This window comes from Oncorhynchus masou, chromosome 28, assembly GCF_036934945.1.
Source record: "Oncorhynchus masou masou isolate Uvic2021 chromosome 28, UVic_Omas_1.1, whole genome shotgun sequence".
Lineage (NCBI taxonomy): Eukaryota > Metazoa > Chordata > Actinopteri > Salmoniformes > Salmonidae > Oncorhynchus > Oncorhynchus masou.
The window spans coordinates 61,430,172-61,457,980 of record NC_088239.1 but is presented as its reverse complement, the minus strand read 5'-3'; the positions used below and the strand labels follow the sequence as shown (position 1 = coordinate 61,457,980).

Sequence of the window (27,809 nt, the reverse complement as noted above, 5' to 3'; positions counted from 1 at the left end):
TAGAGGGCTGAGAACGCACCCTTGTGAGGCCCCAATGTTGAGGATCAGCTTAGTGGAGATGTTGTTTCCTACCCTCACCAACTAGGGGCGGCCCCGTAAGAAAGTCCAGGACTCTGTTGCACAGGGCAGGGTCGAGACCCGGGGTCTCGAGCTTAATGACGAGTTTGAAGGTTACTATGGTGTTAAATGCTGAGCTGTAGTCAATGAACAACATTCTTACATAGGTATTACTCTTGTCCAGATGGGTTAGGGCAGTGTGCAGTATGATTGCGATTGCGTCGTCTGTGGACCTATTGGGGCGGTAAGCAAATTGGAGTGGGTCTAGGGTGTCAGGTAGGGTGGAGGTGATATGATCCTTGACTAGTCTCTCAAAGCACTTCATGATGACGGAAGTGAGTGCTACGGGGCAATAGTCATTTAGCTCAGTTACCTTAGCTTTCTTGGGAAACTGCTCCAGGTCATCTAGAATTATTTGCTAGGTAAAGCCCCGCCTTATCTCAGCTCACTGGTCACTATAGCAACACCCACGCGTAGCACGCGCTCCAGCAGGGATATTGTACTGTTCATCCCCAAAGCCAACACTTCCTTTGGCCGCCTTTCTTCCCAGTTCTCTGCTGCCAATGACTGGAACAAATTGCAAACATCTCTGAAGCTGAGGTCTTATATCGCCTTTCTAACTTTAAGCATCAGCTGTCAGAGCAGCTTACCGATCACTGTACCTGTACACAGCCAATCTGTAAATAAACCCCACACCTGACTACCTCATCCTCATATTATTAATTACCCTCTTGCTCTTCTGCACCCCAGTATCTACTTGCACATCATCATCTGCACATCTTTCACTCCAGTATTAATGCTAAATTGTAATTATTTTCGCCTCTAGGGTCTATTTATTGCCTACCACCCTACTATTCTACATTTGCACATACTGTACATAAATCTTTCTATTTTTCTTTTGTGTTATTGACTGTATGTTTGTTTATGTGTAACTGAGTTGTTGTTGTTGTTGTCGCACTGCTTTGCTTTATCTTGGCCAGATCACAGTTGTAAATGAGAACTTGTTCTCAACAGGCCTACCAGTTTTTTTTTATTTTTTATTTTATAAATGTGTCATAATGGCACCTGGGGTTGGTTGGTAATAAATTGTCTGATTCGGTAGGAGAGGTGCACATAGGCGCTTTAATTCAGTGTGGCATATAAGCAATGTTCCCTGCAATTTATTATAGGTCTGCTGATCAAACTTCAAGGTTGTAAAAATTCTGTGCAACTTCCAGCATGCGTTTACTGTGAACACTGAGGCTGTACCCGCTTTAAGTTACAGTTTCAGACAGTGGTCAAGTAGGCTACTTTGGCTATTTGATCATAATGTAGGCCTAACCGTGTCCTACCATCAAAAACAACAAAGAAAATGCATCCCATAACATTTTAACATGGAAATTGCTGTTCTATCATTCAGCCTACAGTAGTAGTCAAGGTGTGTTGTTCAATTTAGACCTACATTCCATGAGACTTTTGAAAAAAAAAAACATGCAGGGCTTGACATTAACCTGTTTATCCACTTGTCATTCAGACAAGAAGATGACTGAAAATGTTGTTTTTGATGCAAAATAAATGCATTATTATTTCCATACCATTATTACAGAGAATCAGACAAAAAAACGCCAACCTCTGCCTACATAGCTTATTCAAGCCGGTCTCAAAATACAACACTGCCCCTTTAGGACAAAAAAAAAAATCTGTTTCCCTGACTCGCTTTTCAAAGATATCTAGAAATGTAGATGTTTTGTGCTCTTGTAGGAAGCAACCACTCCCATATTGCTGACTGCAAATTATGTTTAACTGGGCTAATAACTCACTAACTAGTAAAGGATATGAACAAATGTGCACACGTGGCTAAACGCAGTTCTTGCTTTGATCTCAAAACAAGTGCACCTACTCACGACCACTCATGCTGTAAACAGTCCAGTTCAAAGTGAATGGCACAGATCCATATATGGCAATGGTCTATTTACATTTACTGTTGGCCTACTGAAGCTGACTGGTTATGGCGCACCCCGGTATGTAAAGAGTATGAGTACTCCGATGCGTTCTGCTTACAACACAATCTCGTTTGTTATGTTGCATTGAAAGTTGCTAATATTGCGTTGATTCAATTACAATTCCCACAGTAAAAGGGAAACATTGACTGTGTTAATTATGGGGGAAAAATTCAATATCGTGCTTCTCTGGGCGGGCGGATATATTTCTTCTGTGGGGCATTCCCGGGGAGCTGCGAGCCAGCGCACACACGCAGCTTAGAGAGAGCAATGCACAAAGATCCATTCGAGAATGGTTACAGATCAACTGTCTGCTTTGGAATGAGATGGGCTCATGCATCATATGATACACACTCGAATTCCAGTGCTCAGGTGTGATTGATGATAGAGCACAACATAAAACGTAGAGGAGATGATTCTGGTGGAAACATATCATCAAAATAAATGGTGGCTTATGATAAAACGGTCAATGAAAATAGACCAACGCATATAAAAACTACCTGGATGAGATGAAACCATATTCATCTATATAAATCTAAACCGAGGATGAGTGTGAATACCTGAGGTACATTCTAAGCTCTGATACATCAGACAGTTCAAGTGCATTGCAGGGTTTAAAGAGGTACCTTAAGCAGAGACAGTACATAACCGGGGCCAAAGTGACCATGGACATAACCAGGCAGCCAGGCCAGCCACAGCCAGACGGAATCATTTCATCTCTGTTGACACGGCTCCTAATTGAGCTGGAGACACTGGATGAATTAAACAAATTGTCCAGATTATGCTGCAGAGCCAGGGACAGCCTGGTGGGAGAGTCAGCCAGGGGAGCAGAACTCCACTGAGGCCAGAGATCTCCTGCTCCCCTGAAAGAGAAATCACAGCCGCCAAATAAAAACAGACGCTGCTGACAGAGACAGAACTACTCTGCGGGAACTCACATAGCATTTCCCCCAATTCAACTTGTAGCACCCCTGCCATCGTCTCCCTTTCACCACTGTTTCTTTGTGCTTCGTTCAGTCTTTTGTCATTGTTCCACTCTCTATCCTATCCACTGTTCTTCTATTTTCCACACTGTCTTTGTCTCATATGAGCAGCACAGCGGGTACAGAGAAGATAAATGTGAGTTAGAAAGAGAGAGTACAGTTCACACTGTTCATCCAACCAATCAGGGCGATTGTATGTGCTGCAGGATACCACCTTCCTTGACTAACCTTTAGTTAGTGCGCGCCATCATCCATCTTGAGAAGAAGTGTTGTGCTGCCGACAGACTTTTGACATGCTGTTCCTTACTGAGGTGTGTGCGTCCAGCAAATATAACCACACAATCATATAAAACATTTTCAAATGGTAACAGCTGTGTCTGTGTGGTGGTGACCATCCAGAGTAGTGATGGGTCTCAACATCATGTTCTAACCAGACAGCACTATAGTGGGCAGAACCAAACCAATCAGCATTTCGCTACACCGGCAATAACATCTGCTAAATATGATGCGAATGTGACCAACAAAATGTAATTTGATTTTAAGTATATAGCGGGTGAGGGCATTCCGACCACTCAGACCAGCTCCAGCATGCAGTTTTTACATGGTCTTTCGTATTGCCGGATTCTGACCTGCTATAGTTGAGATATTGAGGTACCCCAAAAATAATCTGTGCGTCTTGCCAAGAGATGCCTGTCACAACCCACCTCAGTTGTCATGAACCTGAGGAAGAGGAGCTGCGAGGCCCTACACAGCTCTTTCATTTAAGAGATTACCAGCCCTGTTACAGGCCCGTCTGTGGTTATGGAGTGACCATACCCTCTCCAGTAGGGAGTTGCAGAGAAAATATGAGAACCTGCGTCATGAGCAGGAAGAGCTCAGGAGGGCGTACTCCAGGCCCTCCCTGCCTGAGTCACCGGCGCTACTCTCCTGATCGTCACCGCTCTAGGTAACCGAGCTCGAGCCATCCTCACTGTCACGCCACCACAGCCGATACTCCCCTAGCTGGCCTGGCTACTCCCTTGAGAGACACTACCCCTGAGAGACCCCGCAAGTCACCAGACTGGGGTGAAGATTCACCTTCCAACAGGACAACAACCCTAAGCACACAGCAAGGACAATGAAGGAGTGGCTTCGGGACAAGTCTCTGAATGTCCTTGCGTGGCCCAGCCAGAGCCCAGACTTCTTTTTCAAATATAAATTCGCAAAAAAACAACTGTTTTCGCTTTGTCATTATGGATATTGTGTGTAGTTTGATGAGGATTTTTTTTTGTTTAATCAATTTTAGAATAAGGCTGGAATGTAACAAAATGTTGAAAAAGTCAAGGAATCTGAATACTTTCCAAAAGCACTGTAATGGGTGTGGGCATATCCAACTGAACGACCAGACCAGCTCCAGCTAGCCATTTTTACACAAACTCACCCAGAGTACACAGAGAACCAAGGAGTAAATACATTCAACATCCTCGTTAAAGACTAAGGCCAAGATTTAATCTGACACAGGTTAACAACCTGGACAGTGAGACACTTTTAAGGCAATTTCATCTACGTTCAATCCTGTGCGGGGAACGGGCTGGGATCAGCAAATTAATTTAACCAGGTGGCGAAAACCAATCATTCCAAAAGCCTGGGTGGTTTAAAATCAAAGTTTGAAAGGCACAGAGTCACATTTTTTATATCATTCCCCTGCCTTTAAAGTTTGCTAATTTGTTTACTGTAATGTTATCAGCTCGTGCAATCGTTCATACCAGGGGTACAAATAAACCACTTAAAGCACTTAGCCAGCAAATGGATGAATAAATTGTTTCTCTGTCTGTTACTGCTCACCCTTGATATCTTCTGTTTTAGAATATCTTTACAACGTACTTACGTCTGCCTCCCACCTGAGCCCATTAAGAATTACCAGCCAACTACTTTTCCAATAATTCCCAAACACAAATGAACAGTATTCTCTTCATAAAGGCATTCAAATGTCACACAATTGAATACATGTCTACCAAGAGATGAGCCATGTAAAATGTTGACTGAGTTTCAAGTAGCTTTTAATACTTTATACACGTATCGCAGCACTGTTAATGTGTTGGTTCGTGGCTAGATTCGTGAGCACTAGAAAAGTACCAGTGAGAGTCTGTCGGCCGACACCCCAGGGGAAGGTAAAAAATACATCTCTGTTGAATAATGGAGAAGTACCTGACATCCATTTGTTGTGTGATAAAACCGGGGAACTGAGCAAGAAAACAAAGCACGGCTGCATGGTTAAATGCTTTGCTTGGTCCAGGGTTAATTCACAGAGTTAGGATTGTTATACTTAAAAACCAATGTCCTCTCACTAAAATCCGATAAGAGAGAGAGACAGAAAAATTGTGAGAGAAAGAGAGAGACGGGGTGTTGAAGAGGGTAGAGCTGCGCCCCGGGGGCTAAATCAAGGAGCTGAACAGGCAGGTGCCATTCATTGAGAAAACCACACCAAAGGCACCCGCCAGCCCCTCTTTACTCTACTGCTACTCTCTGTTCATCGTATATGCATTAGTCACTTTAACCATATCGACATACTACCTCAATCAGCCTGACTAACCGGTGTCTATATGTAGCCTCGCTACTGTTATAGCCTCGCTACTTTTATAGCCTCGCTACTTTTATAGCCTCGCTGCTGTTTTTCACTGTCTTTTTACGGTTGTTTTTATTTCTTTACTTACCTATTGTTCACCTAATACTTTTTTGCACTATTGGTTAGAGCCTGTAAGTAAGCATTTCACTGTAAGGTCTACACCTGTTGTATTCGGCACATGTGACAAATAAACTTTGATTTGATTTGAACCTGGTAAGCAAAACAAACCTTTCAAACAGCGAGTCAAGAGCAGGCAGGCAGGCCTTTTGATATCTGGACAGCACACACAATTGATGATCTCTGATCTCAAGCATGAAAGCTTAAGCTTTAGAGCCTTTTAAAAAGCAACCTGGAGAGAATTTCAGTGAATGAAAGGCAATATTGACTTAAGATCCATCACATCCCCAGAGGGTATATAATTAATTCAAGAAAAATGGTATTAAATGCACACTGATCAGAGAGAGGGAAAAGGGTAGCAGAGGACAATAATACCTCAGGCAGGCTGATTCCCTCTTTCTTCATGAAGTAATGCTTCTTGAACTCATAATAGGTGTTGTACTGGTTCCAGGACTGCAGAAAGTCAAACCTGTGTTGAAGATAGAAACACACATAAGATATACAACCATTATATTAAACAAATAGTGCATTGTGAGCCGTTCACCTTTATTCAGTGGGGAGAAGAGCAGTGTCCGTTTCTGCTCACCTCGGGTCATTCTTGACGCGGACACTGGTCTCAAACTTGACACCGTTCCTGGCTACGTACTCAGCCAGCTTGTCAATAACCGGTTGGATGTCAGGGGGAGGGGGAATGATGGCTGGCGCTGCCACAGCAACTTGAGCAGGGGGCTGTGAACTGATTTAAGAGAGAAAGATAAGCAGAGATGGAGAGAGAGAAAGAGGCAAGAAACTTGCTTAGCAATGCATCACATTATGTGTGGGAAAAACAGGTAGTATAAGGATCAAGACAAAATATATCCACTTCTCTCCAATAACTGTCCTCACCTGGTCTCTGGTATGATAGCAGCAGGTACAACAGGAGCAGGAGGAGTTGAGAGGCGGACTGGGACCTGGCTGGGAACTGTAGTTGGCGGTGGGATAATGGGAAATGTAGTCGGAGGTGCCGTGTAGATGAACCGTGTGGTTGGCTCAGGAGGAGGAGGGGGCGTGGTCCCTGGAGGGGGCGGGGCTCCAGAGTAAGAGGGCGCAGCCAGCATGCTACCAGAGGGTAGGGAGCTGTAGTAAGCGTTGGCATCTATCCCTGGGGGAGGCGGAGCCAGGCAGTAGGTCCCATCAGGTAGCATGCAGTACCCATAATACATCGCTGCCATGTCAGCTGTGGAGAGGTCAGAGAGAGAGAGGTGACGATCACTTAACATCTCAAAATAGCTCACGGCTCAAAAAGGAATTCATGCCAATACTTCAACTGCATGTGTTTTTGCGTGTCTCCCCTGTTAACAAGCAGACGTGTAAGTCAGCACTGGATGGGACAGGCCTGCTTATTGTGTTAGAGTGTGTGGGTGTGCTGCAGTGCTGAGCGGGGTAACATATATATACACATTTAGGTCTGACGTAATTTCTAATAGGATCTTAGCCTCGCTCACAGAGGACTGCTCGCTCAACTCCACGCTGATAGAAATTAAAATGTTTAATAATCTATTCCTGATTGCTGTCCAATTAATGAAATGTACTTTGTCAGTTGAGGATGGGGAAACAAGGGGAACAGTCTTTTCTTCTGGCCCAACAAGAATAATTAGGATCAGCTTGTAGGAAATCATAATGCGTTTAAAAGCAGATATCAAAAACTATTTTGCAAAGACTCATTTCCAAAGCCTATCATTACAATCCCACTTCCCATTTCAGACTCAATCAAGCATATCAGCAGCTCAGAGAAAGTAATTTACAGCAGGAAGAAGAAAGCATACTGGCATACCGACCGAGATCAACACAGGTTATGAATAAAACTGACAGATTCACTCATAAGTGTTCAGATTATTTATTCAAAAGGGGAAGAAAGAAACAAGAAAATAGGCTATATAAAAGGTTGACTGACTCAAACTTAATTATTCTGCTGATCTATCATTTGCTACATACTTCAGTCTGAGACAGCCATCATTGAAGTCAGGGAGGTACTCAGATCCAGACTCAGTGCGGAGAAAAAACTAACATCCGTGGGAAAGGAGTATTGGGAGCCAGGGAAATATAAAGGTGTGGTACGTCACCGTGCAAAGGGTTCCCTGGTGCAAGTCAAAGGGTTCACTGGTGCAAGTCAAAGGGTTCCCTGGTGCAAGTCAAAGGGTTCCCTGGTGCAAGTCAAAGGGTTCCCTGGTGCAAGTCAAAGGGTTCCCTGGTGCAAGTCAAAGGGTTCCCTGGTGCAAGTCAAAGGGTTCCCTGGTGCAAGTCAAAGGGTTCCCTGGTGCAAGTCAAAGGGTTCCCTGGTGCAAGTCAAAGGGTTCCCTGGTGCAAGTCAAAGGGTTCCCTGGTGCAAGTCAAAGTTTGGCTCATACTGTTACTGTGGGTAGGTTATTGGGAAATGCTAATTGTGTAAGTGTCAAACTGACTGTGTTTGCAATGACAATTTGCTATTTGTAGGTGTAATAATTGATCCGAGGAGCTTCTAGCCAGGTTTGTTCTGACAACCTTGAGCTGGCAAATTTGCACTCAAATCAGTTATCAGCAGCAGCAAGAGGGGGAGAGGGGTGTTTGTCATGATTTGTGGGTGTGGTGATCAGTGCGAGGTCGCTCAAAATGGCACCTTCATCTAAAATGGTCCCCTCACTAAGACTTATTTATTGACCGTCAGAATCACAACCATGACGAGATAGACTGTAACTGTATTAAGTTGAGTTTTCACATTCTGTTTGATACTACAGCCATCAGAATAATAAATTACCTTAAATTTAATTTTGGGCAAAAAAGCAATTTCAGCACCATCTTTCATTAAATTAGATGGCTCATTCATCACAAAACCCTCTGATATTACCGACTACTTTAATGAGTTTTTCATTTGCAAGATTAGCAAACTTGGGCATGACATGGCAAGAAAAAAAACTCTGAACCATATCCATGTATAACTGACCAAATTATGGAAGACAAGCATTGTCATTTTTTTTTCACCAAAGTGAGTGTGGAAGAGGTGAAAAAATATTTTTGACTATCAACAATGACAAACCACCTGGTAATGACAACTTGGAGGGAAAATGACTGATGGTGGTAGCGGACTATATCCCTTCAATCTAAGCCTACAGGAATGTGGGCGCTCCCAGGCCTGGAGAAAAAAAAGTAATTCCGCTACCCAAGAATAGCAAAGCACCCTTTACTGGTTCAAACAGCCAACCAATCAGCCTGTTACCAAACCTTTGTAAAAAATTGTGTTTGACCAGAAACAAATGAACAACTAACTTTCAGCATGATTATAAGGAAGGGCACTCAACATGTACGGCACTGACGAATGTTTGGCTGAAAGAAATTGATAATACGATGATTGTGGGAGCTGTTTTATTAGACTAAAAAGTGCAGCTTGACATTATCGATCATAGTTTACTGCTAAAAAATATGTGTTATGGCTTTACACCCTGTGCCAAATTGTGGATCGAAAGTTTCCACAGAGGGTGTTCTTTAATGCTGGGTTTCCCCTGGGTGCACGTTTTGGTTTTTCCCCTAGCACTCCACAGCTGATTCAAATAACCAACTCATCATCAAGCTTGAATAACGCACAGTACTTCATAGAGCCATGACTACATGGGACTCTTCCACATCAAGTACCTCAAGCGAGCAGTAAAATCAGATTAAAACCGATAAAACAACACCTCACAGCACAACGTGGACTGTGGAGACATGGACGCATACGCACGCACACAAACAATCACACATTGTAGTATTGTACATTTTATATGGTCTTTGTTTTAAAAAATAATAATAATTTAATCAAATCTTGTATGATGTATTGTTTTATTTATGATGTAGGTTGTTGTGACGTAATAGGTTTATTCCTGTTTGGACCCCAGGAAGCTTTGGCAGCAGCTAATGGGGATCCTAATAAATACTAAATACTAAAAGCAAAATTGTGGGAGTTGGGAGGATGAGGGCTTCCGGTTCAGCATACAGCTGTGTGTCTGTGCGCGTGTGTCTGAGCCTGCTGATCTGTGCATTATATACTCTACAGGGTCTTCTACTGTGGCAGTGATTTCCCTCCCTGATGGAGTGTACAGGATGGAGAGGGACAGAAAAAGGGAAGGTGAAAGGATGGTGGGAAGGAGGAGGAAGAGGAAGCAATGGAGAGGGGGAAAGAGGCTTGTCTTGTCAAAGGGAAAACTGGATGATATTAACTCATTAGTCACCGCTCTGGTCGACTGTTATGAAGACCCATCCAATATGCACAAGGCTGGAAACCAATAGGAGAGCCATCATTCACATGGTTTATATTTATTTGCTCCATTCCTCTTGATGCCGAGTCAATGGTTAGGATTCATTGACAGATGCTAATCTTTTCTATTGTCATATACAAGAATGAGATGAAAATACAAAACGTAGGAAAGGAAGAAAAGAGAGAGACAAAGACAGAAAAGAGAGAGAGAGACAACGACAGAGAAGGAGAACTGAAGAGGACCATGTCCATGCTGCTCAGTTACAGTTGAAGTCGGAAGTTTACATACACCTTAGCCAAATACATTTAAACTCAGTTTTTCACAATTCCTGACATTTAATCTTAGTAAATCTTAGTCCATGTCTTAGGTCAGTTAGGATCACCACTTTGATTTAAGAATGTGAAATGTCAGAACAATAGAGCAAATTATTTATTTAAGCTTTTATTTCTTTCATCACATTCCCAGTGGGTCAGAAGTTTACATACACTCAATTAGTATTTGGTAGCATTGCCTTTAAATTGTTTAACTTGGGTCAAATGTTTCAGGTACCCTTCCACAAGCTTCCCACAATAAGTTGTGAATTTTGGCCCATTCCTCCTGACAGAGCTGGTGTAACTGAGTCAAGTTTGTAGGCCTCATTGCTTTCACACACTTTCAGTTCTGCCCACAATTTTTTTTATAGGATTGAGTTTAGGGCTTTGTGTTGGCCACTCCAATATCTTGACTTTGTTGTCCTTAAGCCATTTTGCCACAACTTTGGAAGTATGCTTGTGGTCATTGTCCATTTGGAAGACCCATTTGCGACCAAGCTTTAACTTCTTGACTGATGTTTGAAAATGTTGCTTCAATATATCCACATAATTTTTCTACCTCATGACGCCATCTATTTTGTGAATTGCACCAGTCACTCAAGCAGCAAAGCACCCCCCACAAGGTGATGCTGCCGCCCCCGTGCTTCATGGTTGGGATGGTGTTCTTCGGCATGCAAGCCTTCCCCTTTTTCCTCCATACATAACAATGGTCTTAATAGACATTATGGCCCTTTTTTGTTTCATCAGACCAGAGGACATTTCTCCAAAAAGTACGATCTTTGTTCCCATGTGCAGTTGCAAACCATAGTCTGGCTTTTTTATGGCGGTTTTGGAGCAGTGCTGAGCGGCCTTTTAGGTTATGTCGATATAGGACACATTTTACTATGGATACAGATACCTTTGTTCAAGTTTCCTCCAGCATCTTCACAAGGTCCTTTGCTGTTGTTCTGGGATTGATTTGCACTTTTTGCACCAAAGTACGTTCATCTCTAGGAGACAGACCGCGTCTCCTTCCTGAGCGGTATGACGACAGTGTGTTCCCATGGTGTTTATACTTGCATACTATTGTTTATACAGATGAACGTGGAACCTTCAGGCATTTGGAAATTCATTCAAGGATGAACCAGACTTGTGGAGGTCTACAATTTTCTTTCTGAGGTATTGGTTGATTTCTTATGATTTTCCCAAGATGTCAAGTAAAGAGACACTGAGTTTGAAGGTAGGTCTTGGAATACATCTACAGGCACACCTCCATTTGACTGAAATTATGTCAATTAGCCTATCAGAAGCTTTCTAAAGCCATGACATCATTTTCTGGAATTTTCCGAGCTGTTTAAAAGGCACAGTCAACTTAGTGTATGTAAACTTCTGACCCACTGTAATTGTAATACAGTGAATTATAAGTGAAATAATCTGTCTGTAAACAATTGTTGGAAAAATGAGTTGTGTCATGCACAAAGTAGATGTCCTAACCAACTTGCAAAAACTACAGTTTGTTAACAAGAAATTTGTGGAGTGGTTGAAAATCGAGTTTTAATGACTCCAACCTAAGTGATGTAAACTTTGACTTCAACTGTAGGTGCTGGAGTGTTATGTGACAGCAGGATTAAGCCACGGAGCTGCTGTCCTGAAAGCACAGTTACAACACATCCATCATCCTCCACGGGCCTCTCTCTGACCCCTAGCCTTAACACCTCACAGAGCCAAGAGAGCTCCTCAGGATCCCACCACCTCAGCCTTACAGACTTGTGTTTCTGACTCAAAAGTATTTTCTCTCCAAACCATATACTTTAGCAGACAAAGTGCTGCTCCTTCCCCAGCCACTCCAAATGGTAATCAATCATTTTCATGGGCAGCCTCTTGAGCACAGCGCCACGAGTAGTGTTGAGGTTCAAGAACAGCCTCCAATCAATACCCATCAGGCCAGTTTGTGTCTGGTGAGATGCTTACAGCACTGAACCTGGGATTGCAATCCAAACCAGACAGGGAGCGATAGATTAGAATAACTAATTCCATCTCTGTGTTGCTCTCTTGGGAAAAACTAAAAGTGGGAATGAAAAAGTGTGCAAAATAGAAAGTCGGCCTGCGAACCTCTGCTGATTAATAAAAAAGCCCACTTACTGAATGCATAACGATTCATAACCTGCAGGGTAACAGCTTGTTGATCAGGGAAAACGTTCACTGGTAGCAATTGTTTAAAGTGGGGTGGGTGAAACTGACAGACAAACTGCTTCAGAAGAAGAGTGTTGGTGAGTCATTGTGGATGGATGTACAGTACAGTGTATTGTGAGATGCTTGTCTGTGGACTGTTAAAACTAGGCCGCATTGCCTCATCGGGCCTCTGAGGTCAAGACCGATGGGGACGCATGTCACCCAACAGGAATGGCACTGGATTGGAAAGCTGCCGTTTTATGGGCTCCTGCCCAGTTGTGCTATTTTGTGTGTTTTTTCTGTGCTGGTCGTAACTTTTTTTGTCCATAATGTTTCCGCCATTGTTTCCTGTGACTGAAAGGAGCTTCTGGCCATCAGAACAGCAATCACTAACCTTGATTTGGATGAATATTTCTAGTTTAACGAGTCGTCGGCGCAGGACATACTGCTCACCCCAGACCAGGCCTTAGTCACCCAGACTCGGAGAAGAAAGATGCGGCATAAGCAAGGCCAAAGCGAGGGCACCCTGATGAAACTGCGTTGACAAGTGAATAAACCGCCTCTACCCTCCATTCTACGATCACTGGAGAACAAACTGGAAGAGCTCTGTTCAAGACTATCCTATCAGCGGGACCTGAAGAACTGTAATATCCTGTGTTTCTTGGAGTCGTGGCTGAACAAGGACAACAATAATTTACATCTAGCTGTTTTTCTATGCATCGGGAAGACAGAACGGAAGCTTGGGTAAGCTCAAGGGGAGAGGTGTGTATCTCTTTGTCAACAACAGCTGGTGTGCAATTAATGACGTCTTGAGGTTCTGCTCGCCTGAGTTAGAATACCTCATGGTAAACTGTAGACCAGGGGTGTCAAAGTCAAATGGACGGAGGGCCAAATAAAAAATTTAGCTACAAGCTGAGGGCCGGACTGTTCGAATGTTCATTGAAAAATTTTTAAATGACGCATATAGTCTAGTGAACCTAATTGAACCTACTGAAAACCTAACAAATATATTCCAATATGATCAGATAAATAAAGCAATATTTTCTTATGGCTCTGTCAGAAATGCCTTGAACTGGCGGTGATTCAAACCTTTGGCTCTGATAAAGTTAACTGTGCGCGTGATGATGCTCATTACATGCTCCATTTTCAAGGCTTTACCGCACAACGCTTCCTGGTGTATGATACAATGATAAGCTGTCAGCTCACCTGTCGCGTTTTCCTCTTGCATCTTTTCCCGTGTCTTCGCCACCAGTCCGCTCCTGTGTCCACACATCGCAGGTGCTCCGTCGGTTGTCAAACCCACGAGTTTTTCCCAAGGCAGCTCCATCTCATTTACACATCTTGACACCTCTTCATACAAATCATGCCCCGTAGTTGTGCCATGCATAGGACGTAAAGCCAAAAACTCCTCTGTCACGCTTAGGCTGGAGTCCACTCCGCGGATGAAAATTGACAACTGGGCAATGTCAGAAATGTCGGTGCTCTCATCCACAGCCAAGGAATATGCAATGAAATCTTTTCCCTTTTTCACAAGCTGCTCTTTTAGATTGATGGACAACTGGTCTACTCTCTCGGCAATGGTGTTTCTGCTCAGACTCACATTTAAAAAGAGTTGCCTTTTTTCTGGGCAAACTTCGTCACAAACTTTAATCATGCAGTTTTTGATGAAATCCCCCTCCGTAAATGGCCGGGCTGATTTAGCGATCTCTTCTGCCAAAATAAAACTGGCCTTGACAGCAGCCTGGCCTTGTGATTTGGCTTTTTTGAACAGAGCCTGTCGAGATTTGAGGCCTCGTTTTAATTCCTCTGCCTTTTGTAGCCTTTGTTCCATGTCCATATTCTTGTTTTTGTCCGCGTGTTTCGTTTCATAATGTCGTCTCAGATTATACTCTTTCAGTACCGCCACACTTTCTCCACACAGAAGACACACAGGTTTTCCAGCTACCTCCGTGAACATATACTCCGACTCCCACCTTGTTTGAAACCCCGGTTCTCAGTGTCCACCTTCCGTTTTGCCATTTTTGATGGGTATCTGAAAGTTAATTTTACTGTGATGCTGACGACTGCTGTGCCAATAAATATTGAAATGAAGCAGCCTACTGCTCGGTGCGTCACCGTTGCATTGTGGGAAATGTAGTATTGGTGCGTGTAAAAGATCTGCGGGCTGCCGGCTTGCTGCGGTCTGCGGGCCGGTTCTAATAATAAATCAAGATCATCCCAGGGGCCGTAAAAAACCTTCTCGCGGGCCGGATGTGGCCCGCGGGCCTTGACTCTGACATATGTGCTGTAGACCATACTATTTACAAAATAGTTTTTATCAATATTTTTCATACAGTAGCTGTCTATTTACCATCACAAACCGATACTGGCGCTAAGACCACACTCAACAAGCTATTTAGGGCCATAAGCAAACAAGAAAATGCTCATCCAGCGGTGGCGCTTTAAATGCAGGGAAACTGAAATCACTCTTAGCTAATTTCTAAGAGCATGTCACCTGTGCAACTAGAGAAAATAATTAATAAAACACTCTAGATCAACTTTAGACCGCGCATAGAAATGGATACAAAGCTTTCCCTCACGGATGCTAAGCTACAGGACTGTTTTGCTAACAAAGACTGGAATATGTTACTGGGATTTCCAGTATTACCGGCATAGCACTCAAGCGTGCACTAAAAACATGGAGGTGACTACACCATAGTGCCCTTCAAGCTCATCACTTACCTAAGGACCCTGGGACTGAACGCCTCCCTCTGCAACTGGACGCTGGACTTCTTGAAGGGCCGCCCCACATGGTGACGGTAGGCAACAACACATACGACACACTGACCTTCAACACGGGGACCCCTCAGGGGTGCGTGTTAAGTCCCCTCCTGTAATCCCTGTTCCACATCACTAAGGATCTATCATGGTCCACACACATCAACAGAGTCGTGTAAAGGGCACAACACCTCTTCCCCCTCAGGAGGCTGAAAAGATTTGGTGCAAAAAGTTCTACTGCTGCACCATTGAGATCATCTTGAATGGCTGCATCACTGCTTGGTATGGCAACTGCATGGCATCTGATCGCAAGGCGCTACAGAGAGTAGCGCATACAGCCCAGTACATCACTGGGGCCGAGCTCCCTGCCAACCAGGACCTCTATATCAGGGAGTGTCAGAGGAAGCCCCCAAAATGTTTTAAATACTCCAGACACCCAAGTCATAAACCCTTCTCTGGTACTCAATGTATAGAGCCAAGTTATCGTTACTCATTGTGTATTTATTATTGTGTGTTATTACTTTTCTATTTTCTTTCTCTCTGCATTGTTGGAAAGGGCCAGTAAGTAAGCATTTCACTGTTCGTCAACACCTGTTGTTTACAAAACATGTGACCAATACAATTAGATTTGATTTAAGAAAGAAAAGCCTAGTCTTCATAGTGCATTCTTGACAGCTTCTTGAAATTTCTAGGGAATGTTGTCAAATCATCCAATATGCCTCATGATGACTATATTAGAATGTAGAATGTTCCAATATTGCAACAGACAATCCATAGACCAGCAGAATGGAAGGGAATAAGTGATAGTGTTAGGTCAATCAGATGACACCACGAAACACTCAAGGTTAACCTCTTACACTTATGGTGGCGCTATTTCATTTTTGGAAGAAAAACGTTCCCGTTTTAAACAAGATATTTTGTCACAAAAAGATGCTCGACTATGCATATAATTGCTACTGTTCGAAAGAAAACACTCTGACGTGTCCAGAAATACAAATATCTTCTCTGTGCGTGCCCTTTAACGTGAGCTTCAGGCAAAACCAAGATGACTTGGCATCCAGGAAATGACAAGGATTTTTGAGGCTCTGTCTTTCATGATCTCCTTATATGGCTGTGAACGCAAGAGGAATGAGTCTGCCCTTTCTGTCGTTTCCCCAAGGTGTCTGCAGCATTGTGACGTATTTGTAGGCAGATCTTTGGAAGATTGACCATAAGAGACCACATTTACCACGTGTCCGCCCGGTGTCCTGCGCCGAAATTGGTGCGCAAAAGTCACCTGCCAGTATTTTTCCATGGGGCACAGAGAGAGAAGCAAGCTTCCACGAACTGCATGTCAATGAAGAGATATGTGAAAAAACACCTTGAGGATTGATTCCAAACAACGTTTGCCATGTTTCGGTCGATATTATGTAGTTAATCCGGAAAAAGTTTCACGTTGTAGGTGACTGCATTTTCGGTTCGTTTCGGTAGCCAGGCGCAATGTAGAAAACGGAACGATTTCTCCTACACACAGACGCTTTCAGGAAACACTGCGCATCTGGTATGTGGCTGGGAGTCTCCTCATTGAAAACATCAGAAGCTCTTCAAAGGTAAATGATTTTATTTATTTGGTTATCTGGCTTTTGTGAAAATGTTGCGTGCTACATGCTACACAAAATGCTATGCTAGCTTTGCATACTCTTACACAAATTAGTCAATTTCTATGGTTCAAAAGCATATTTTGAAAATCTGAGATGACAGTGTTGTTAAGAAAAGGCTAAGCTTGAGAGCAAACGCATTATTTTAATTTTATTTGCGATTTTCAGAAATCGTTAACGTTGCGTTATGCTAATGAGCCTGAGGCTTAGTCACAATCCCGGATCCGGGATGGGGAGTTTCAAGAGGTTAAAGGAACTAGGCCCAACCTACCTTCAAGCCCTACCAAAGTTAAATCAACTTAAAAGGAGCTCCAAAGCTGAGCGCTTATGGAGTCTGGGTAGTTGAGAACCGCCCAAAACTGTTACACAGTCTTAACTCCTCTTGCCTAATTCTCATTCAATACCTGCCTCATTGGCAGATACTGGAGGATCACATTGAGCAGTCTATTCCTTTGGTGCCTTTGATCGTCTCCAGTCTGTTTTACAAAGATTCTCCCAGAGAACTGGCGCCATACACAGAAATCAAAGTCGGATCTATGGGAGCAAAATCTTTCAAAAATGATTATCTTGTCACCATAAGCCAGCACATTAAAAATCCATGTCTGTACTGTTGTGTGATGCTGTGGTGGCGGCAGCAGTGGTGTCAAAGTCGGGAGTTTTCAGCAGAGCACCGCTCTCTCTCCCTCCCTCTCTTTCCCACCTCATGAAGCCAGTGGAGCTCTTCAAGTCATGTTAATTAAGACAAATCAGTACAATCAGCTTGAGCTGTCTCTTCCAAGCACCAGGACAATTTCTCAGTTTCCAGTTCAGGCAAAAACAGGGGAGCCAAATTGCAAGGAACATCGCTCAAGGACAAATAGGGTAGCCTGGCACCCCATATCAAGACAAGTGATTCTGTGATGTTGCAATTTTTCCCTAGATTTGCTTGAGGAAAAGTACTGTTCTGCAGTGAGCACTGAGCTAAAGTTAGTGTTCCTGTGTATGTTGCTTAGGACGAAGAGTGTATGAGCTGAATAACAGTGGATGTCTTCAAGGGTTTGGGTCAAGCGAGAGAGGACCCATTTGCCTGTAGCACTAGGGTGGAGAAATGGTTGTGATGGGTGGGTGGGTGGGCGGGCGGGCAGCCAGAAGAGAGCAGGAAAATAAGTGGAAATTATGTCTGCATTTAGAGGGAGCAAACACATCTGTGGGGCGGCCAGACAAACAGCTTTGGATTCAGTCCACCGGTGTTCAGCACAAAGCAAACACTGCAGTCAATGAAAAGCGAGGAAAATTAAGTTTGTCAGCACATCCAAAACAACACATCACTGCAGCTCCGAAAATGAACGGGGCACTTCAAGGATAAGAAATGAGTGAAAAATACCTTCTCTGAGACTTTGAAAAGTGTTAAGAACCTTTATGTACTCACAATCCCCCAAGGACAAGTGGTGAAAATCGCTTCTCGATACAGTCTATGCTGACCAGTGTTCAAGGAAAAGTATTGACCAAGCTGAATTTCTCAGGTTGATCAACATTGCACTGCTCTAGTGGTGAAGGGCGTTCCACTATTGAACTCCTGGTAGAGGACATTTCAGCAGTGTAATGAGTCATGGGCCTACAGGAGACCATGTTAATGAGCTTTTCCATGATGAGCTGCAGGGTACCCTCCACAGCTACAGCCCCTCTGGCCACACTCCACATCATCAATCATCACAATCCAACACTGCTGCCAGTTCATCTCAATCTCAAGTACAGCCCAGAATCTCTATCAGAAAAACTGGGCATATTTGATCTAGGTACTTTATGTTGATCTCAGCAATTTGTGAACACAATCTGTGACATGAATAACTGAAGATTTGCCAGTGGGAACATGCCTGATCAATATTTTGTTGATTCAATGTACCTTTCCCCTGAAAGACATTCTCATCTGATATGAACACCAATATCCCTCTCAAACAAAGAGAATTCTAACAAGTGGACCATTCTTCTCGCCTCCAGGGGTTCTGTGATCAATACTAGACAATTGAGTGCCACTCTGCCTGTCTGAGACGGAGCTCTTGTCGAAAGGGAAATGAAAAAGAAAATGGGAAGAGAAATGAAGTGGACCAGGACTAAACTGAGATGAAGAGGCTCCCTCGGAGCCAATATGAATACTCCTCAGGTATTGGATTTTCACAGTTGCCCAGTTCGACTCTCATAGATGAGAAACTGTACTCACGGTCAGCTGTGTACTCTGCCGGTGTGGCAGGCACAGCCGGCTCTGCGGGTACTTCCTCTGGCTTGGTTGCCATGGCGGAGGCAGCTGTAGCGGCGGCTCCATTCTGTTCCTGTCGGGCTTTCCGGACCAGCGCTGCCAGTGGATGGTCTGGGTCCATGACTTGGAGAGGCTACAACACAAATAGATCTGGTTAGAAGGCTTATAACAACAATCAGCAGCTATTCTATTAGCCTCAACAATGGGAAGATATAGAGTTGTGAAACTGTGAGACACCTCTAGCTTATGTTAGGGCAACAAGTCAAGGCAGAGAAACAGTTTATTTATGCTATATTTCTCTATGTTATGTGGTATAACCTACTTATCGCAAGTCATTTATTAGTGTGGCCTTTGAATAATTTATAAACATACTGTTGATTTATAATGGTGTCTCCAGCCTTATGGTGTGCAATCTGGTGTAATCAAAAAGAGTTGGCATATGAGTTATCAAAACCCTTTCAATGAACAGACTTCATAGTTCTAAAGGAAATATGGCATTCTCTTGATATTCAGGTCTAAAGCACTTTGAAGTGAGATGCTTTGAACTCAGGCCAAATTGTACCATCGAATAGAACAACTTAACAATAATGTGCTATTAATTCAGAAGTGTATGGGCTTTTGAACATTAAAAACCTAACCATTGGCGCAATTACCAAATGGTTAAACACTATAAAAAAATGTAATATGAACATTTAATAGACATATTGTGGGTTGGAAAGAACAGGCAAAGCCTTTATAGATGGGAGATAATTGATCCAGAAAGGCCCTCAGATGAACTCAGTCTATTTATCTGAATAAAACAGAACAAAGCAATATAGTGAAGAATTCACAAGTGCTTTTCACAGTAATGGTTTCTCATATCCAATAATCTCAGCCCAGTGTACAGTAAAATGCACCTCTCAGACCATCTTCAATAGATGAAAACGCTCAGGGAAAATAATAAGCATTAAGGTAGAGGTCATGTTGGGCCAGGTAAAGTATACACTAGCACACACACTAGTCCTTACCTTCATCAGCTCCTCAAGGCGAGAGCTCTTCTTAGGAGCAAACAGGCTGGGGTGGAGGTAGTTGCCATCCCCATCATCATCAGAATCATCAGAGTCTACAGAAAATATATTGAAGTATTAATGAAGAATATTACAAACAAAAAACTGTTTTAACTAAGAAGTAGGTATTGGTCTGGAGCTGAAAATAAAGAATTCACAATGCCGCGATCAACTGGTCCATCTTAAAGGCATTCCTAGCGGACCGGGAGATATGTGGCTAAATCGAGTGCGCCTACTGCGCTGGCCAATCAGACAGATCAAATCACTGTGCTTCAAGTTTCCACGATCCCCGGTCATAGCAAAGATTGATACTATCCTACATGATACCATAAATTCTAAAACCATGACCAGCGAGAGACTGTAAAAGAATACAGCAAATAACTGCTGTTTTTATGAGTGAGTTCATGTCTCAACAAGTGTAGTGATAGCTCTGTGTATTTATTATTTTAGCAGCGTTGTGTCTATTTTAATATCAAGGAATATTTCACATTCTCTGATCATATGAACAACATGAATTTGTGCACGAGGTAGACGCGAAAACTGTGTCCCCTCTCACCAGCCTGGTCTCATAGACTAGACATAACATATTCAATTTAAATCCAGGACAATCAGATTAGTATATGTTAAGTTAGGTATGGATAGATTTTGTATTGATATGTAGGCCACGTGTGCCTTTTTCACATGGATTTAGTTCTGTTGTTGAGCTGTTCTGGTCTGTTAATGTTCTGTATTATGTCATGTTTTGTGTGGACCCCAGGAAGAGTAGCTGTTACTTTCCTAATAAAATACCAACACAGATGGTTGCGTGTTCGAATCTCATTACAGGCAACTTTATAATTTTAGCTACTTTGCAACTACTTAGCTAACCCTTCCCCTAACCCTTTTAGCTAACCCTTCACCTAACCTTAACCCCTCAACCTAACTCCTAAACTTAACCCTAACCTTAATCCTAACCCCTAGCCTAGCTAACGTTAGCCAGCTAGCTAACGTTAGCTACCTAGCTAGAATACATAACATATCATGCATTTTACAAATTCGTAACATTTTATACGTTTTGCTAATTCGTAAATTATAATACGAATTGTAATTCGTAACATATCGGAGTGTTTAGAATTTACATACAGAAGAATACGAAATGAGTCAGCCTCACCTGGAGGAAAGGAAGGAGAGAGCAGGGACCATGAGAGGCTGACTCTCTGCTGTTCTTTCCCTCGCTCAACTGAGACTAATGCAGCGGAGACTAATGCAGCGTTCAAAACAACTGGGACCTTGGAAATCTCCGACTTCCAAAGTTTAATTTGAGCCAGATCTTCCCAGAACAGGATCCGCCACCTCTCCGATTCGTACGGTTCCGTTCCGGAACCTATTTGGCAAAATCTGGTACCTCTCATGGCATGAAAAATAATTTCCATTTTTTGCTATGTAAAAATTATAATAAAGGCAATCAATGTCATTAATTCTCCAGCCCCCCACCACAAAAAAAATGTGAAAAAGTAGATTTTCAGCCCGGGCCAGATATTCTGAGTTGATTCAAGTTGGGCCGGACAGGACTAACCTAACCTATGTTTGAAACCAATGCTTGGGAGTGGCTGTGTGATAAGTGCACCTGTATCTCTCACAGAACAAGAATGCAATTAACTTTATATGATCTCTCACCCTTTCTCTGCTCTGATAGACATGAGCCTGCAACTCTCATCTCTCCAGCATTGCAATTAATTTATTTCCCTATAGCGTCATAGATGTGCAAAGTCTTCTGGAGGAGCTGCAGCACCCCTGATAAATTGAAATACATTTGCCAAAGTTATAGAATTACAGTTGTCTGTTCAGAAAGAAATGAAATAATTCAGAATAGCCTACTACACCATGAGTAGGCCCATAAATTATCCACCGAGGATCAATAGCTTCTTTAAAAAAAATTGCCTAGCTGTGGATTGTGTGTAGCCCAATAAGGCATAGCCTACAGTTGGGAGCATGCGGCAAATCTGTCAGTGAACAGCATGCAGATAAAAACAGGCCTTTCGCAATATTAAAAATGCAATCGAGGGAAAACACAGGTTGGAAAGCAAATGGCACCTGCTGAAAAGAGAAGACTAGAATCTGTATGCTGTAATAAACTTCAAAATATTGTTTTACGAAGTAAAACAAGAGAGAGATAGGCTTTTGGCACAAACTCATCGGACATCACTGGAGAGTGAGCTGTGGATACTTGGGTGAGTCAGTGAAAGTGGAAAGCATTTTTAGGACTTTAACTTTCTCCTCATATTGTAGCCTACAATGTGTGTCCACACACACCTAGGCCTTGACTACTGATGGATTTAAGACAAAGTTGTTTTTATTGATGTCAGTCAAAGTAGCCTGTCATTTCGATAATTTGTGCGGTATTAAAAAACATTCTGCCAGTCATGTAAAAAGACTTAGAATTGCATGTCATGCTTTTATAAAAAGGCTACATTTTTCCCTACATTTTTCCAAGGCTACAAAATGTTTTTCCTACGTGTGCAACTTCTGTAAGTGCCTCAACTCTACTGCTCTATGCCACTACGCAAATGTGATGATTTACAGTACAAGTCAAAAGTTTGGAAACTCCTACTCATTCAAGGGTTTTCTTTATTTTTACTATTTTCTACGTTGTAGAACAATACTGAAGACATCACAGCTATGAAATAACACATATGGATCATGCAGTAACCAAGAAAGTGTTAAACAAATCAAAATATATTTTAGATGAAATTCAACAAAGTAGCCACCATTTGCCTTGATGACAGCTTAGCACACACCAAGCAGACACCTCGACGGCCATGAAATAACTTAATTTGACTCTATGTAAACTGGAAACCACAGATCTTGAGGCTGCATTTATTGTAGCTGGGGATTTTAACAAGGCTAATCTGAAAACAAGGCTCCCAAATTTTATCAGCATTACAAATGCGCGACCCGGGCTGGCAACACCCTGAATCATTGCTGCTCTAATTTCCACAACACATACAAAGCCCTCCCGTGCCCTCCTTTCGGCAAATCTGACCACGACTCCATTTGCTGCTCCCAGCCTATAGACAGAAAGGAAAACAGGAAACGCCCGTGCTCAGGTCTGTTCAACGCTGGTCCGACAAATCTGATTCCACGCTTCGATCATGAGGACTGGGATATGTTCCGGAAAGAATCGGACAATAACATCGCCGTATACGCTGATTCGGTGAGTGAGTTTATTAGCAAGTCCATTGGTGATGTGGTACCCACAATGACTATTAAATCCTTCCCCAACCAGAAACCATGGATTTATGGCAGCATTCGTGCAAGACAGAAAGGACAAACAACTGCTTTTAATCATGGCAAGGTGACCATTTACAAACAGTGTAGCTATTCCCTCCACAAGGCAATCAAACAAGCTAAGCATCAGTGTAGAGCCAAAGTAGAGTCGCAATTCAACGGCTCAGAAACGAGACGAATGTGGCAGGGTCTACAGTCAATCACGGACTACAAAAAGAAAACCAGTCCCGTCGCGGACACTGATGTCTTGCTCCGAGACAAACAAAACAAGTTCATTGCTCGCTATGACAAGGAGCACTATCAAAACCTGCTGGCTTTCTTTTACCGCAGCCAACACGTGTTCAAAACGTGTTTAAAACGTGTTCACCCTCACAAGGCTGCGGGTACAGACGGCATCCCTAGCCGCGTCCTCAGAGCATGCGCATACCAAATGACTGGTGTGTTTATGGACATATTCAATAAATCCCTATCCCAGTCTGCTGTTCCCACATGCTTCAAGAGGGCCACCATTGTTCCTGTCCCCAAAAAAGCTAAGGTAACTGAGCTAAATTACTATTGCCCCGTAGCACTCATTTCCGTCATCATGAAGTGCTTTGAGAGACTAGTCAAGGATCATATCACCTCCACCCTACCTGACACCCTAGACCCACTCCAATTTGCTTACCGTCCCAATAGGTCCACAGACGATGCAATCGTAACCACACTGCACACTGCCCTAACCCATCTGGACAAGAGGAATACCTATGTAAGAATGCTGTTTATTGACTACAGCTCAGCATTTCACACCATAATACCCTCCAAACTCGTCATTAAGCTCGAAACCCTGGGTCTCGACCCCGCGCTGCGCAACTGGATCCTAGACTTTGACTGGTCGCCCCCAGGTGGTGAGGGTAGGAAACAACACCCTGCTGATCATCTAAAGAGGGGCCCCACATGGGTGTGTTCTCAGCCCTCTCCTGTACTCCCTGTTCACCCATGACTGTGTGGCCACGCATGCCTCCAACTCAATCATCAAGTTTGCAGACGACACTACGGTGGTTGGCTTGATTACCAACAACAACGAGGCGGCCTATAGGGAGGAGGTGAGGGCCCTCGGAGTGTGGTGTCAGGAAAACAACCTCACACTCAACGTCAACAAAACAAAGGAGATGATCGTGGACTTCAGGAAAGAGCGAGGGAGCACCCCCCTATCCAAATCGACTGGACAGTAGTGGAGAAGGTGGAAAGTTTTAAGTCCCTCGGCGTACACATCACGGACAAACAGAAATGGTCCACCCACACAGACAGGAGGCTGAAGAAATTTGGCTTGTCACGAAGAACACTCAAACTTTTACAGATGCAAAATCGAGAGCATCCTGTCAGGCTGTATCACGGCCTGGTACGGAAACTGCTCAGCCCACAACTGTAAGGCTCTCCAGAGGGTAGTGAGGTCTGCACAACGCATCACTGGGGGCAAACTACCTGCCCTCCAGGACACCTACACCACCTGATGTCACAGGAATGCAAAAAAGATCATCAAGGACAACAACCACCCGGGCCACTGCCTGTTCACCCCGCTATCAGATCACTTGTCAGATATTACTCCACGGTTGGAACCAGAAGCACAAGCATTTCGCTACACTCTCATTAACATCTGCTAACCATGTGTATGTGACCAATAAAAGTTGATTTGACAAGCTCACAGAATGTGACTGAGTGCTGAAGCTTGCAGAGCAGAAAAAAATAATCTGTCCTCGGAAGCAAAGGCATGGAAGCAAAGTCAGCACAAGAACTGCTCATCCGGAGCGTCATAAAAAGGATTTCCATGCTCGAGCAGCCGCACAGAAGCCTAAACTAACAATGCGCAATGCCAAGCGTCGGCTGGAGTGGTATAAAGCTCGCCGCCATTGGAATCTGGAGCAGCGGAAACGCATTCTTTGGAGTGATGAATCACACTTCAAAATCTGGCAGTCCGACGGACAAATCTGGGTTTGGCAGATGCCAGGAGAACACTACCTGCACTAACGCTAAATGTGTACTGTAAAGTTTGGTGGAGGAGGATGGTCTGTGGCTTTTCATGGTTTGGGCTAGGCCCCTTAGGTTCAGTGAAATCGTAATGCTACAGCATACAATGACATTCTAGACGATTCTGTGCTCCCAACTTTGTGGTAACAGTTTGGGGAAGGTCCTTCCCTGTTTCAGCTTGACAATGCCCCCGTGCACAAAGCGAGGTTCATGCAGAAATGGTTTGTCGAGATCGATGTGGAAGAATTTGACAGGCCTGCACAGAGCCCTGACCTCAACCCCATTGAACACCTTTGAGATGAATTGGAACCCAAACTGCGAGCCAGGCCTAATATCCCAACATCAGCGCCCAACTTCACTAATGCTCATGGCTGAATGGAAGATTGTTGTGTGGACTATGTTCCAACATCTAGTGGAAAGCCTTCCCAGAAGAGTGGAGGCTGTTATAGCAGCAAAGGGGGGGACCAACTCCATATTCATGCCTATGATTTTGGAATGAGATGTTTGACGAGCTGGTGTCCACATACTTTTGATCGTGTAGTGTATTTGGCCGGACCTTTATACAGTGCCTTCGGAAAAGTATTCAGACCGCTTGACTTTTTCCACATTTTGTTAGGTTACAGCCTAATTCTAAAATTGATTAAATTGCTTTTTTTCCCTCATCAATCTACACATAATATCCCATAAAGACAAAGCAAAAACAGGTTTTAGAAAATTTTGGAAATGTTTTACAATAAAAAAAACAGAAATATGACATTAACATAAGTAATTCAGACTCTTTATTAAGTACTTGGTTGAATAACCTTTGACAGTGGTTACAGCATCGAGCATTCTTGGGGATGTAGTTACAAGCTTGGAACACCTGTATTTGGTTGAGTTTCTCCCATTCTTCTCTGCAGATTCTCTCTAGCTCTGTCAGGTTGGATGGGGAGCGTCACTGCGCAGCTATTTTCAGGTCTCTCAAGAGATGTTTGATCAGGTTGAAGTCCAGCCTCTGGCTGGGACACACAAGGACATTCAGAGACTTGTCCTAAAGCCACGCCTGCATTGTCTTGGCTGTGTGCTTAGAGTCATTGTCCTGTTGGAAGGTGAACCTTCATCTCATTCTGAGGTCTTGTGCGGTTTTCAGAAAGTTTCTTTGCGCCGTTCATCTTTCCCTTGATCCTGACTAGTCTCTCAGTCCGTGCTGCTGAAAAACATCCCCACAGCATGATGCTGCCACCAACATGCTTCACCATAGGAATGGTGCCAGGCTTCCTTCAGACGTGACGCTGGGCATTCAGGCCAAAGAGTTGAAGCTTGGTTTCATCAGACCAGAGAATCTTTAGGTGCCTTTTGGCAAACTCCAAGTGGGCTGTCATGTGCCTTTTACTAAGGAGTGGCTTCCGTCTTGCCACTCTACCATAACCCTTCTCCCCTGATTTCTCAATCTTCCATTTAATAATGATGGAGGCCACTGTGTTCCTAGGGATCTTCAATGCTGCAGACATTTTTGGTACCCTTCCCCAGATCTGTGCCTCGACACAATCCTGTCTCGGAGCTCTACGGACAATTTCTTTGACCTTGTGGCTTGGTTTTTGCTCTGACATGCACTGTCAACTGTTGGACCTTATATATGCCTAATCAATTGAATTTACCACAGGTCTACTCCAATGAAGTTGTAGAAACTTTTCAAGGACGATCAATGGAAACAGGATGCATCTGAGAAAAATGTTGAGTCTCATAGCAAAGGGTCGGAATACTTAAACAAATAAGGTATTTGTTTATTTTATATATATTTGCAAACATTTCAAAAAAACTTTTTTTTTATTTTTTATTTTATATATATTTGCAAACATTTCAAAAAAACTTTTTTCGATTTCTGGGGTATGGTGTGTACATTGTTGAGGAATATGTTTAATTTAATCTATTTTAGAATAAGGCTGTAATGAGGTATTTGTTTATTTTATATATATTTGCAAACATTTCAAAAAAACTTTTTTCGATTTCTGGGGTATGGTGTGTACATTGTTGAGGAATATGTTTAATTCAATCTATTTTAGAATAAGGCTGTAATGTAACAAAATGTGGAAAAAGTCTAGGGGGTCTGAATACTTTCCGAGTGCACTGTATCTGGCCGGCAGGACCATAGCACTAGCCGGCCGGATAAGTTCGGTCCGCAGGTTGGCCAGATAGCCAGATCCCATCAAATAATACCAATATATTGTCTATATAACGTCAATATAGTTTGACCTTGGATAGAAAGGGATTTTGCTCAGGGTTGAGAATGTGATCATGTTCTAAGAGTCTAATATTGGCATAATTGAGTGCCATGGGAAAAAGTAACTTCTAAACATAAATGTTTTTTGCGAGTACCAGCTCTGCTAGGCCTCTGACACACGAGGAGCTAGGCAGAGAGTCTGTAGGGCGCTGGTC

General features: G+C 43.2%; 1 protein-coding gene across 6 annotated transcripts in view; it reads right to left on the bottom strand.

Annotated features, from left to right (window-relative positions):
• The window catches only part of LOC135518022 (splicing factor, suppressor of white-apricot homolog), a 149,143-nt gene that overhangs the window by 101,450 nt on the left and 19,884 nt on the right, over positions 1–27,809 (bottom strand). For all 6 annotated transcript variants that reach the window (XR_010452104.1, XM_064942843.1, XM_064942841.1 and 3 more), the window contains exons 6-10: positions 20,085–20,179; positions 19,042–19,210; positions 6,627–6,957; positions 6,328–6,477; positions 6,117–6,210 (exon numbers count right to left, since the gene is read on the bottom strand). Coding sequence is in view for 5 of the 6 variants with exons in the window: in XM_064942843.1 (XP_064798915.1) it covers positions 6,117–6,210; positions 6,328–6,477; positions 6,627–6,957; positions 19,042–19,210; positions 20,085–20,179 (839 nt within the window). In the remaining variant the exon portion in view is untranslated. The remainder of the gene's footprint in view (positions 1–6,116; positions 6,211–6,327; positions 6,478–6,626; positions 6,958–19,041; positions 19,211–20,084; positions 20,180–27,809) is intronic.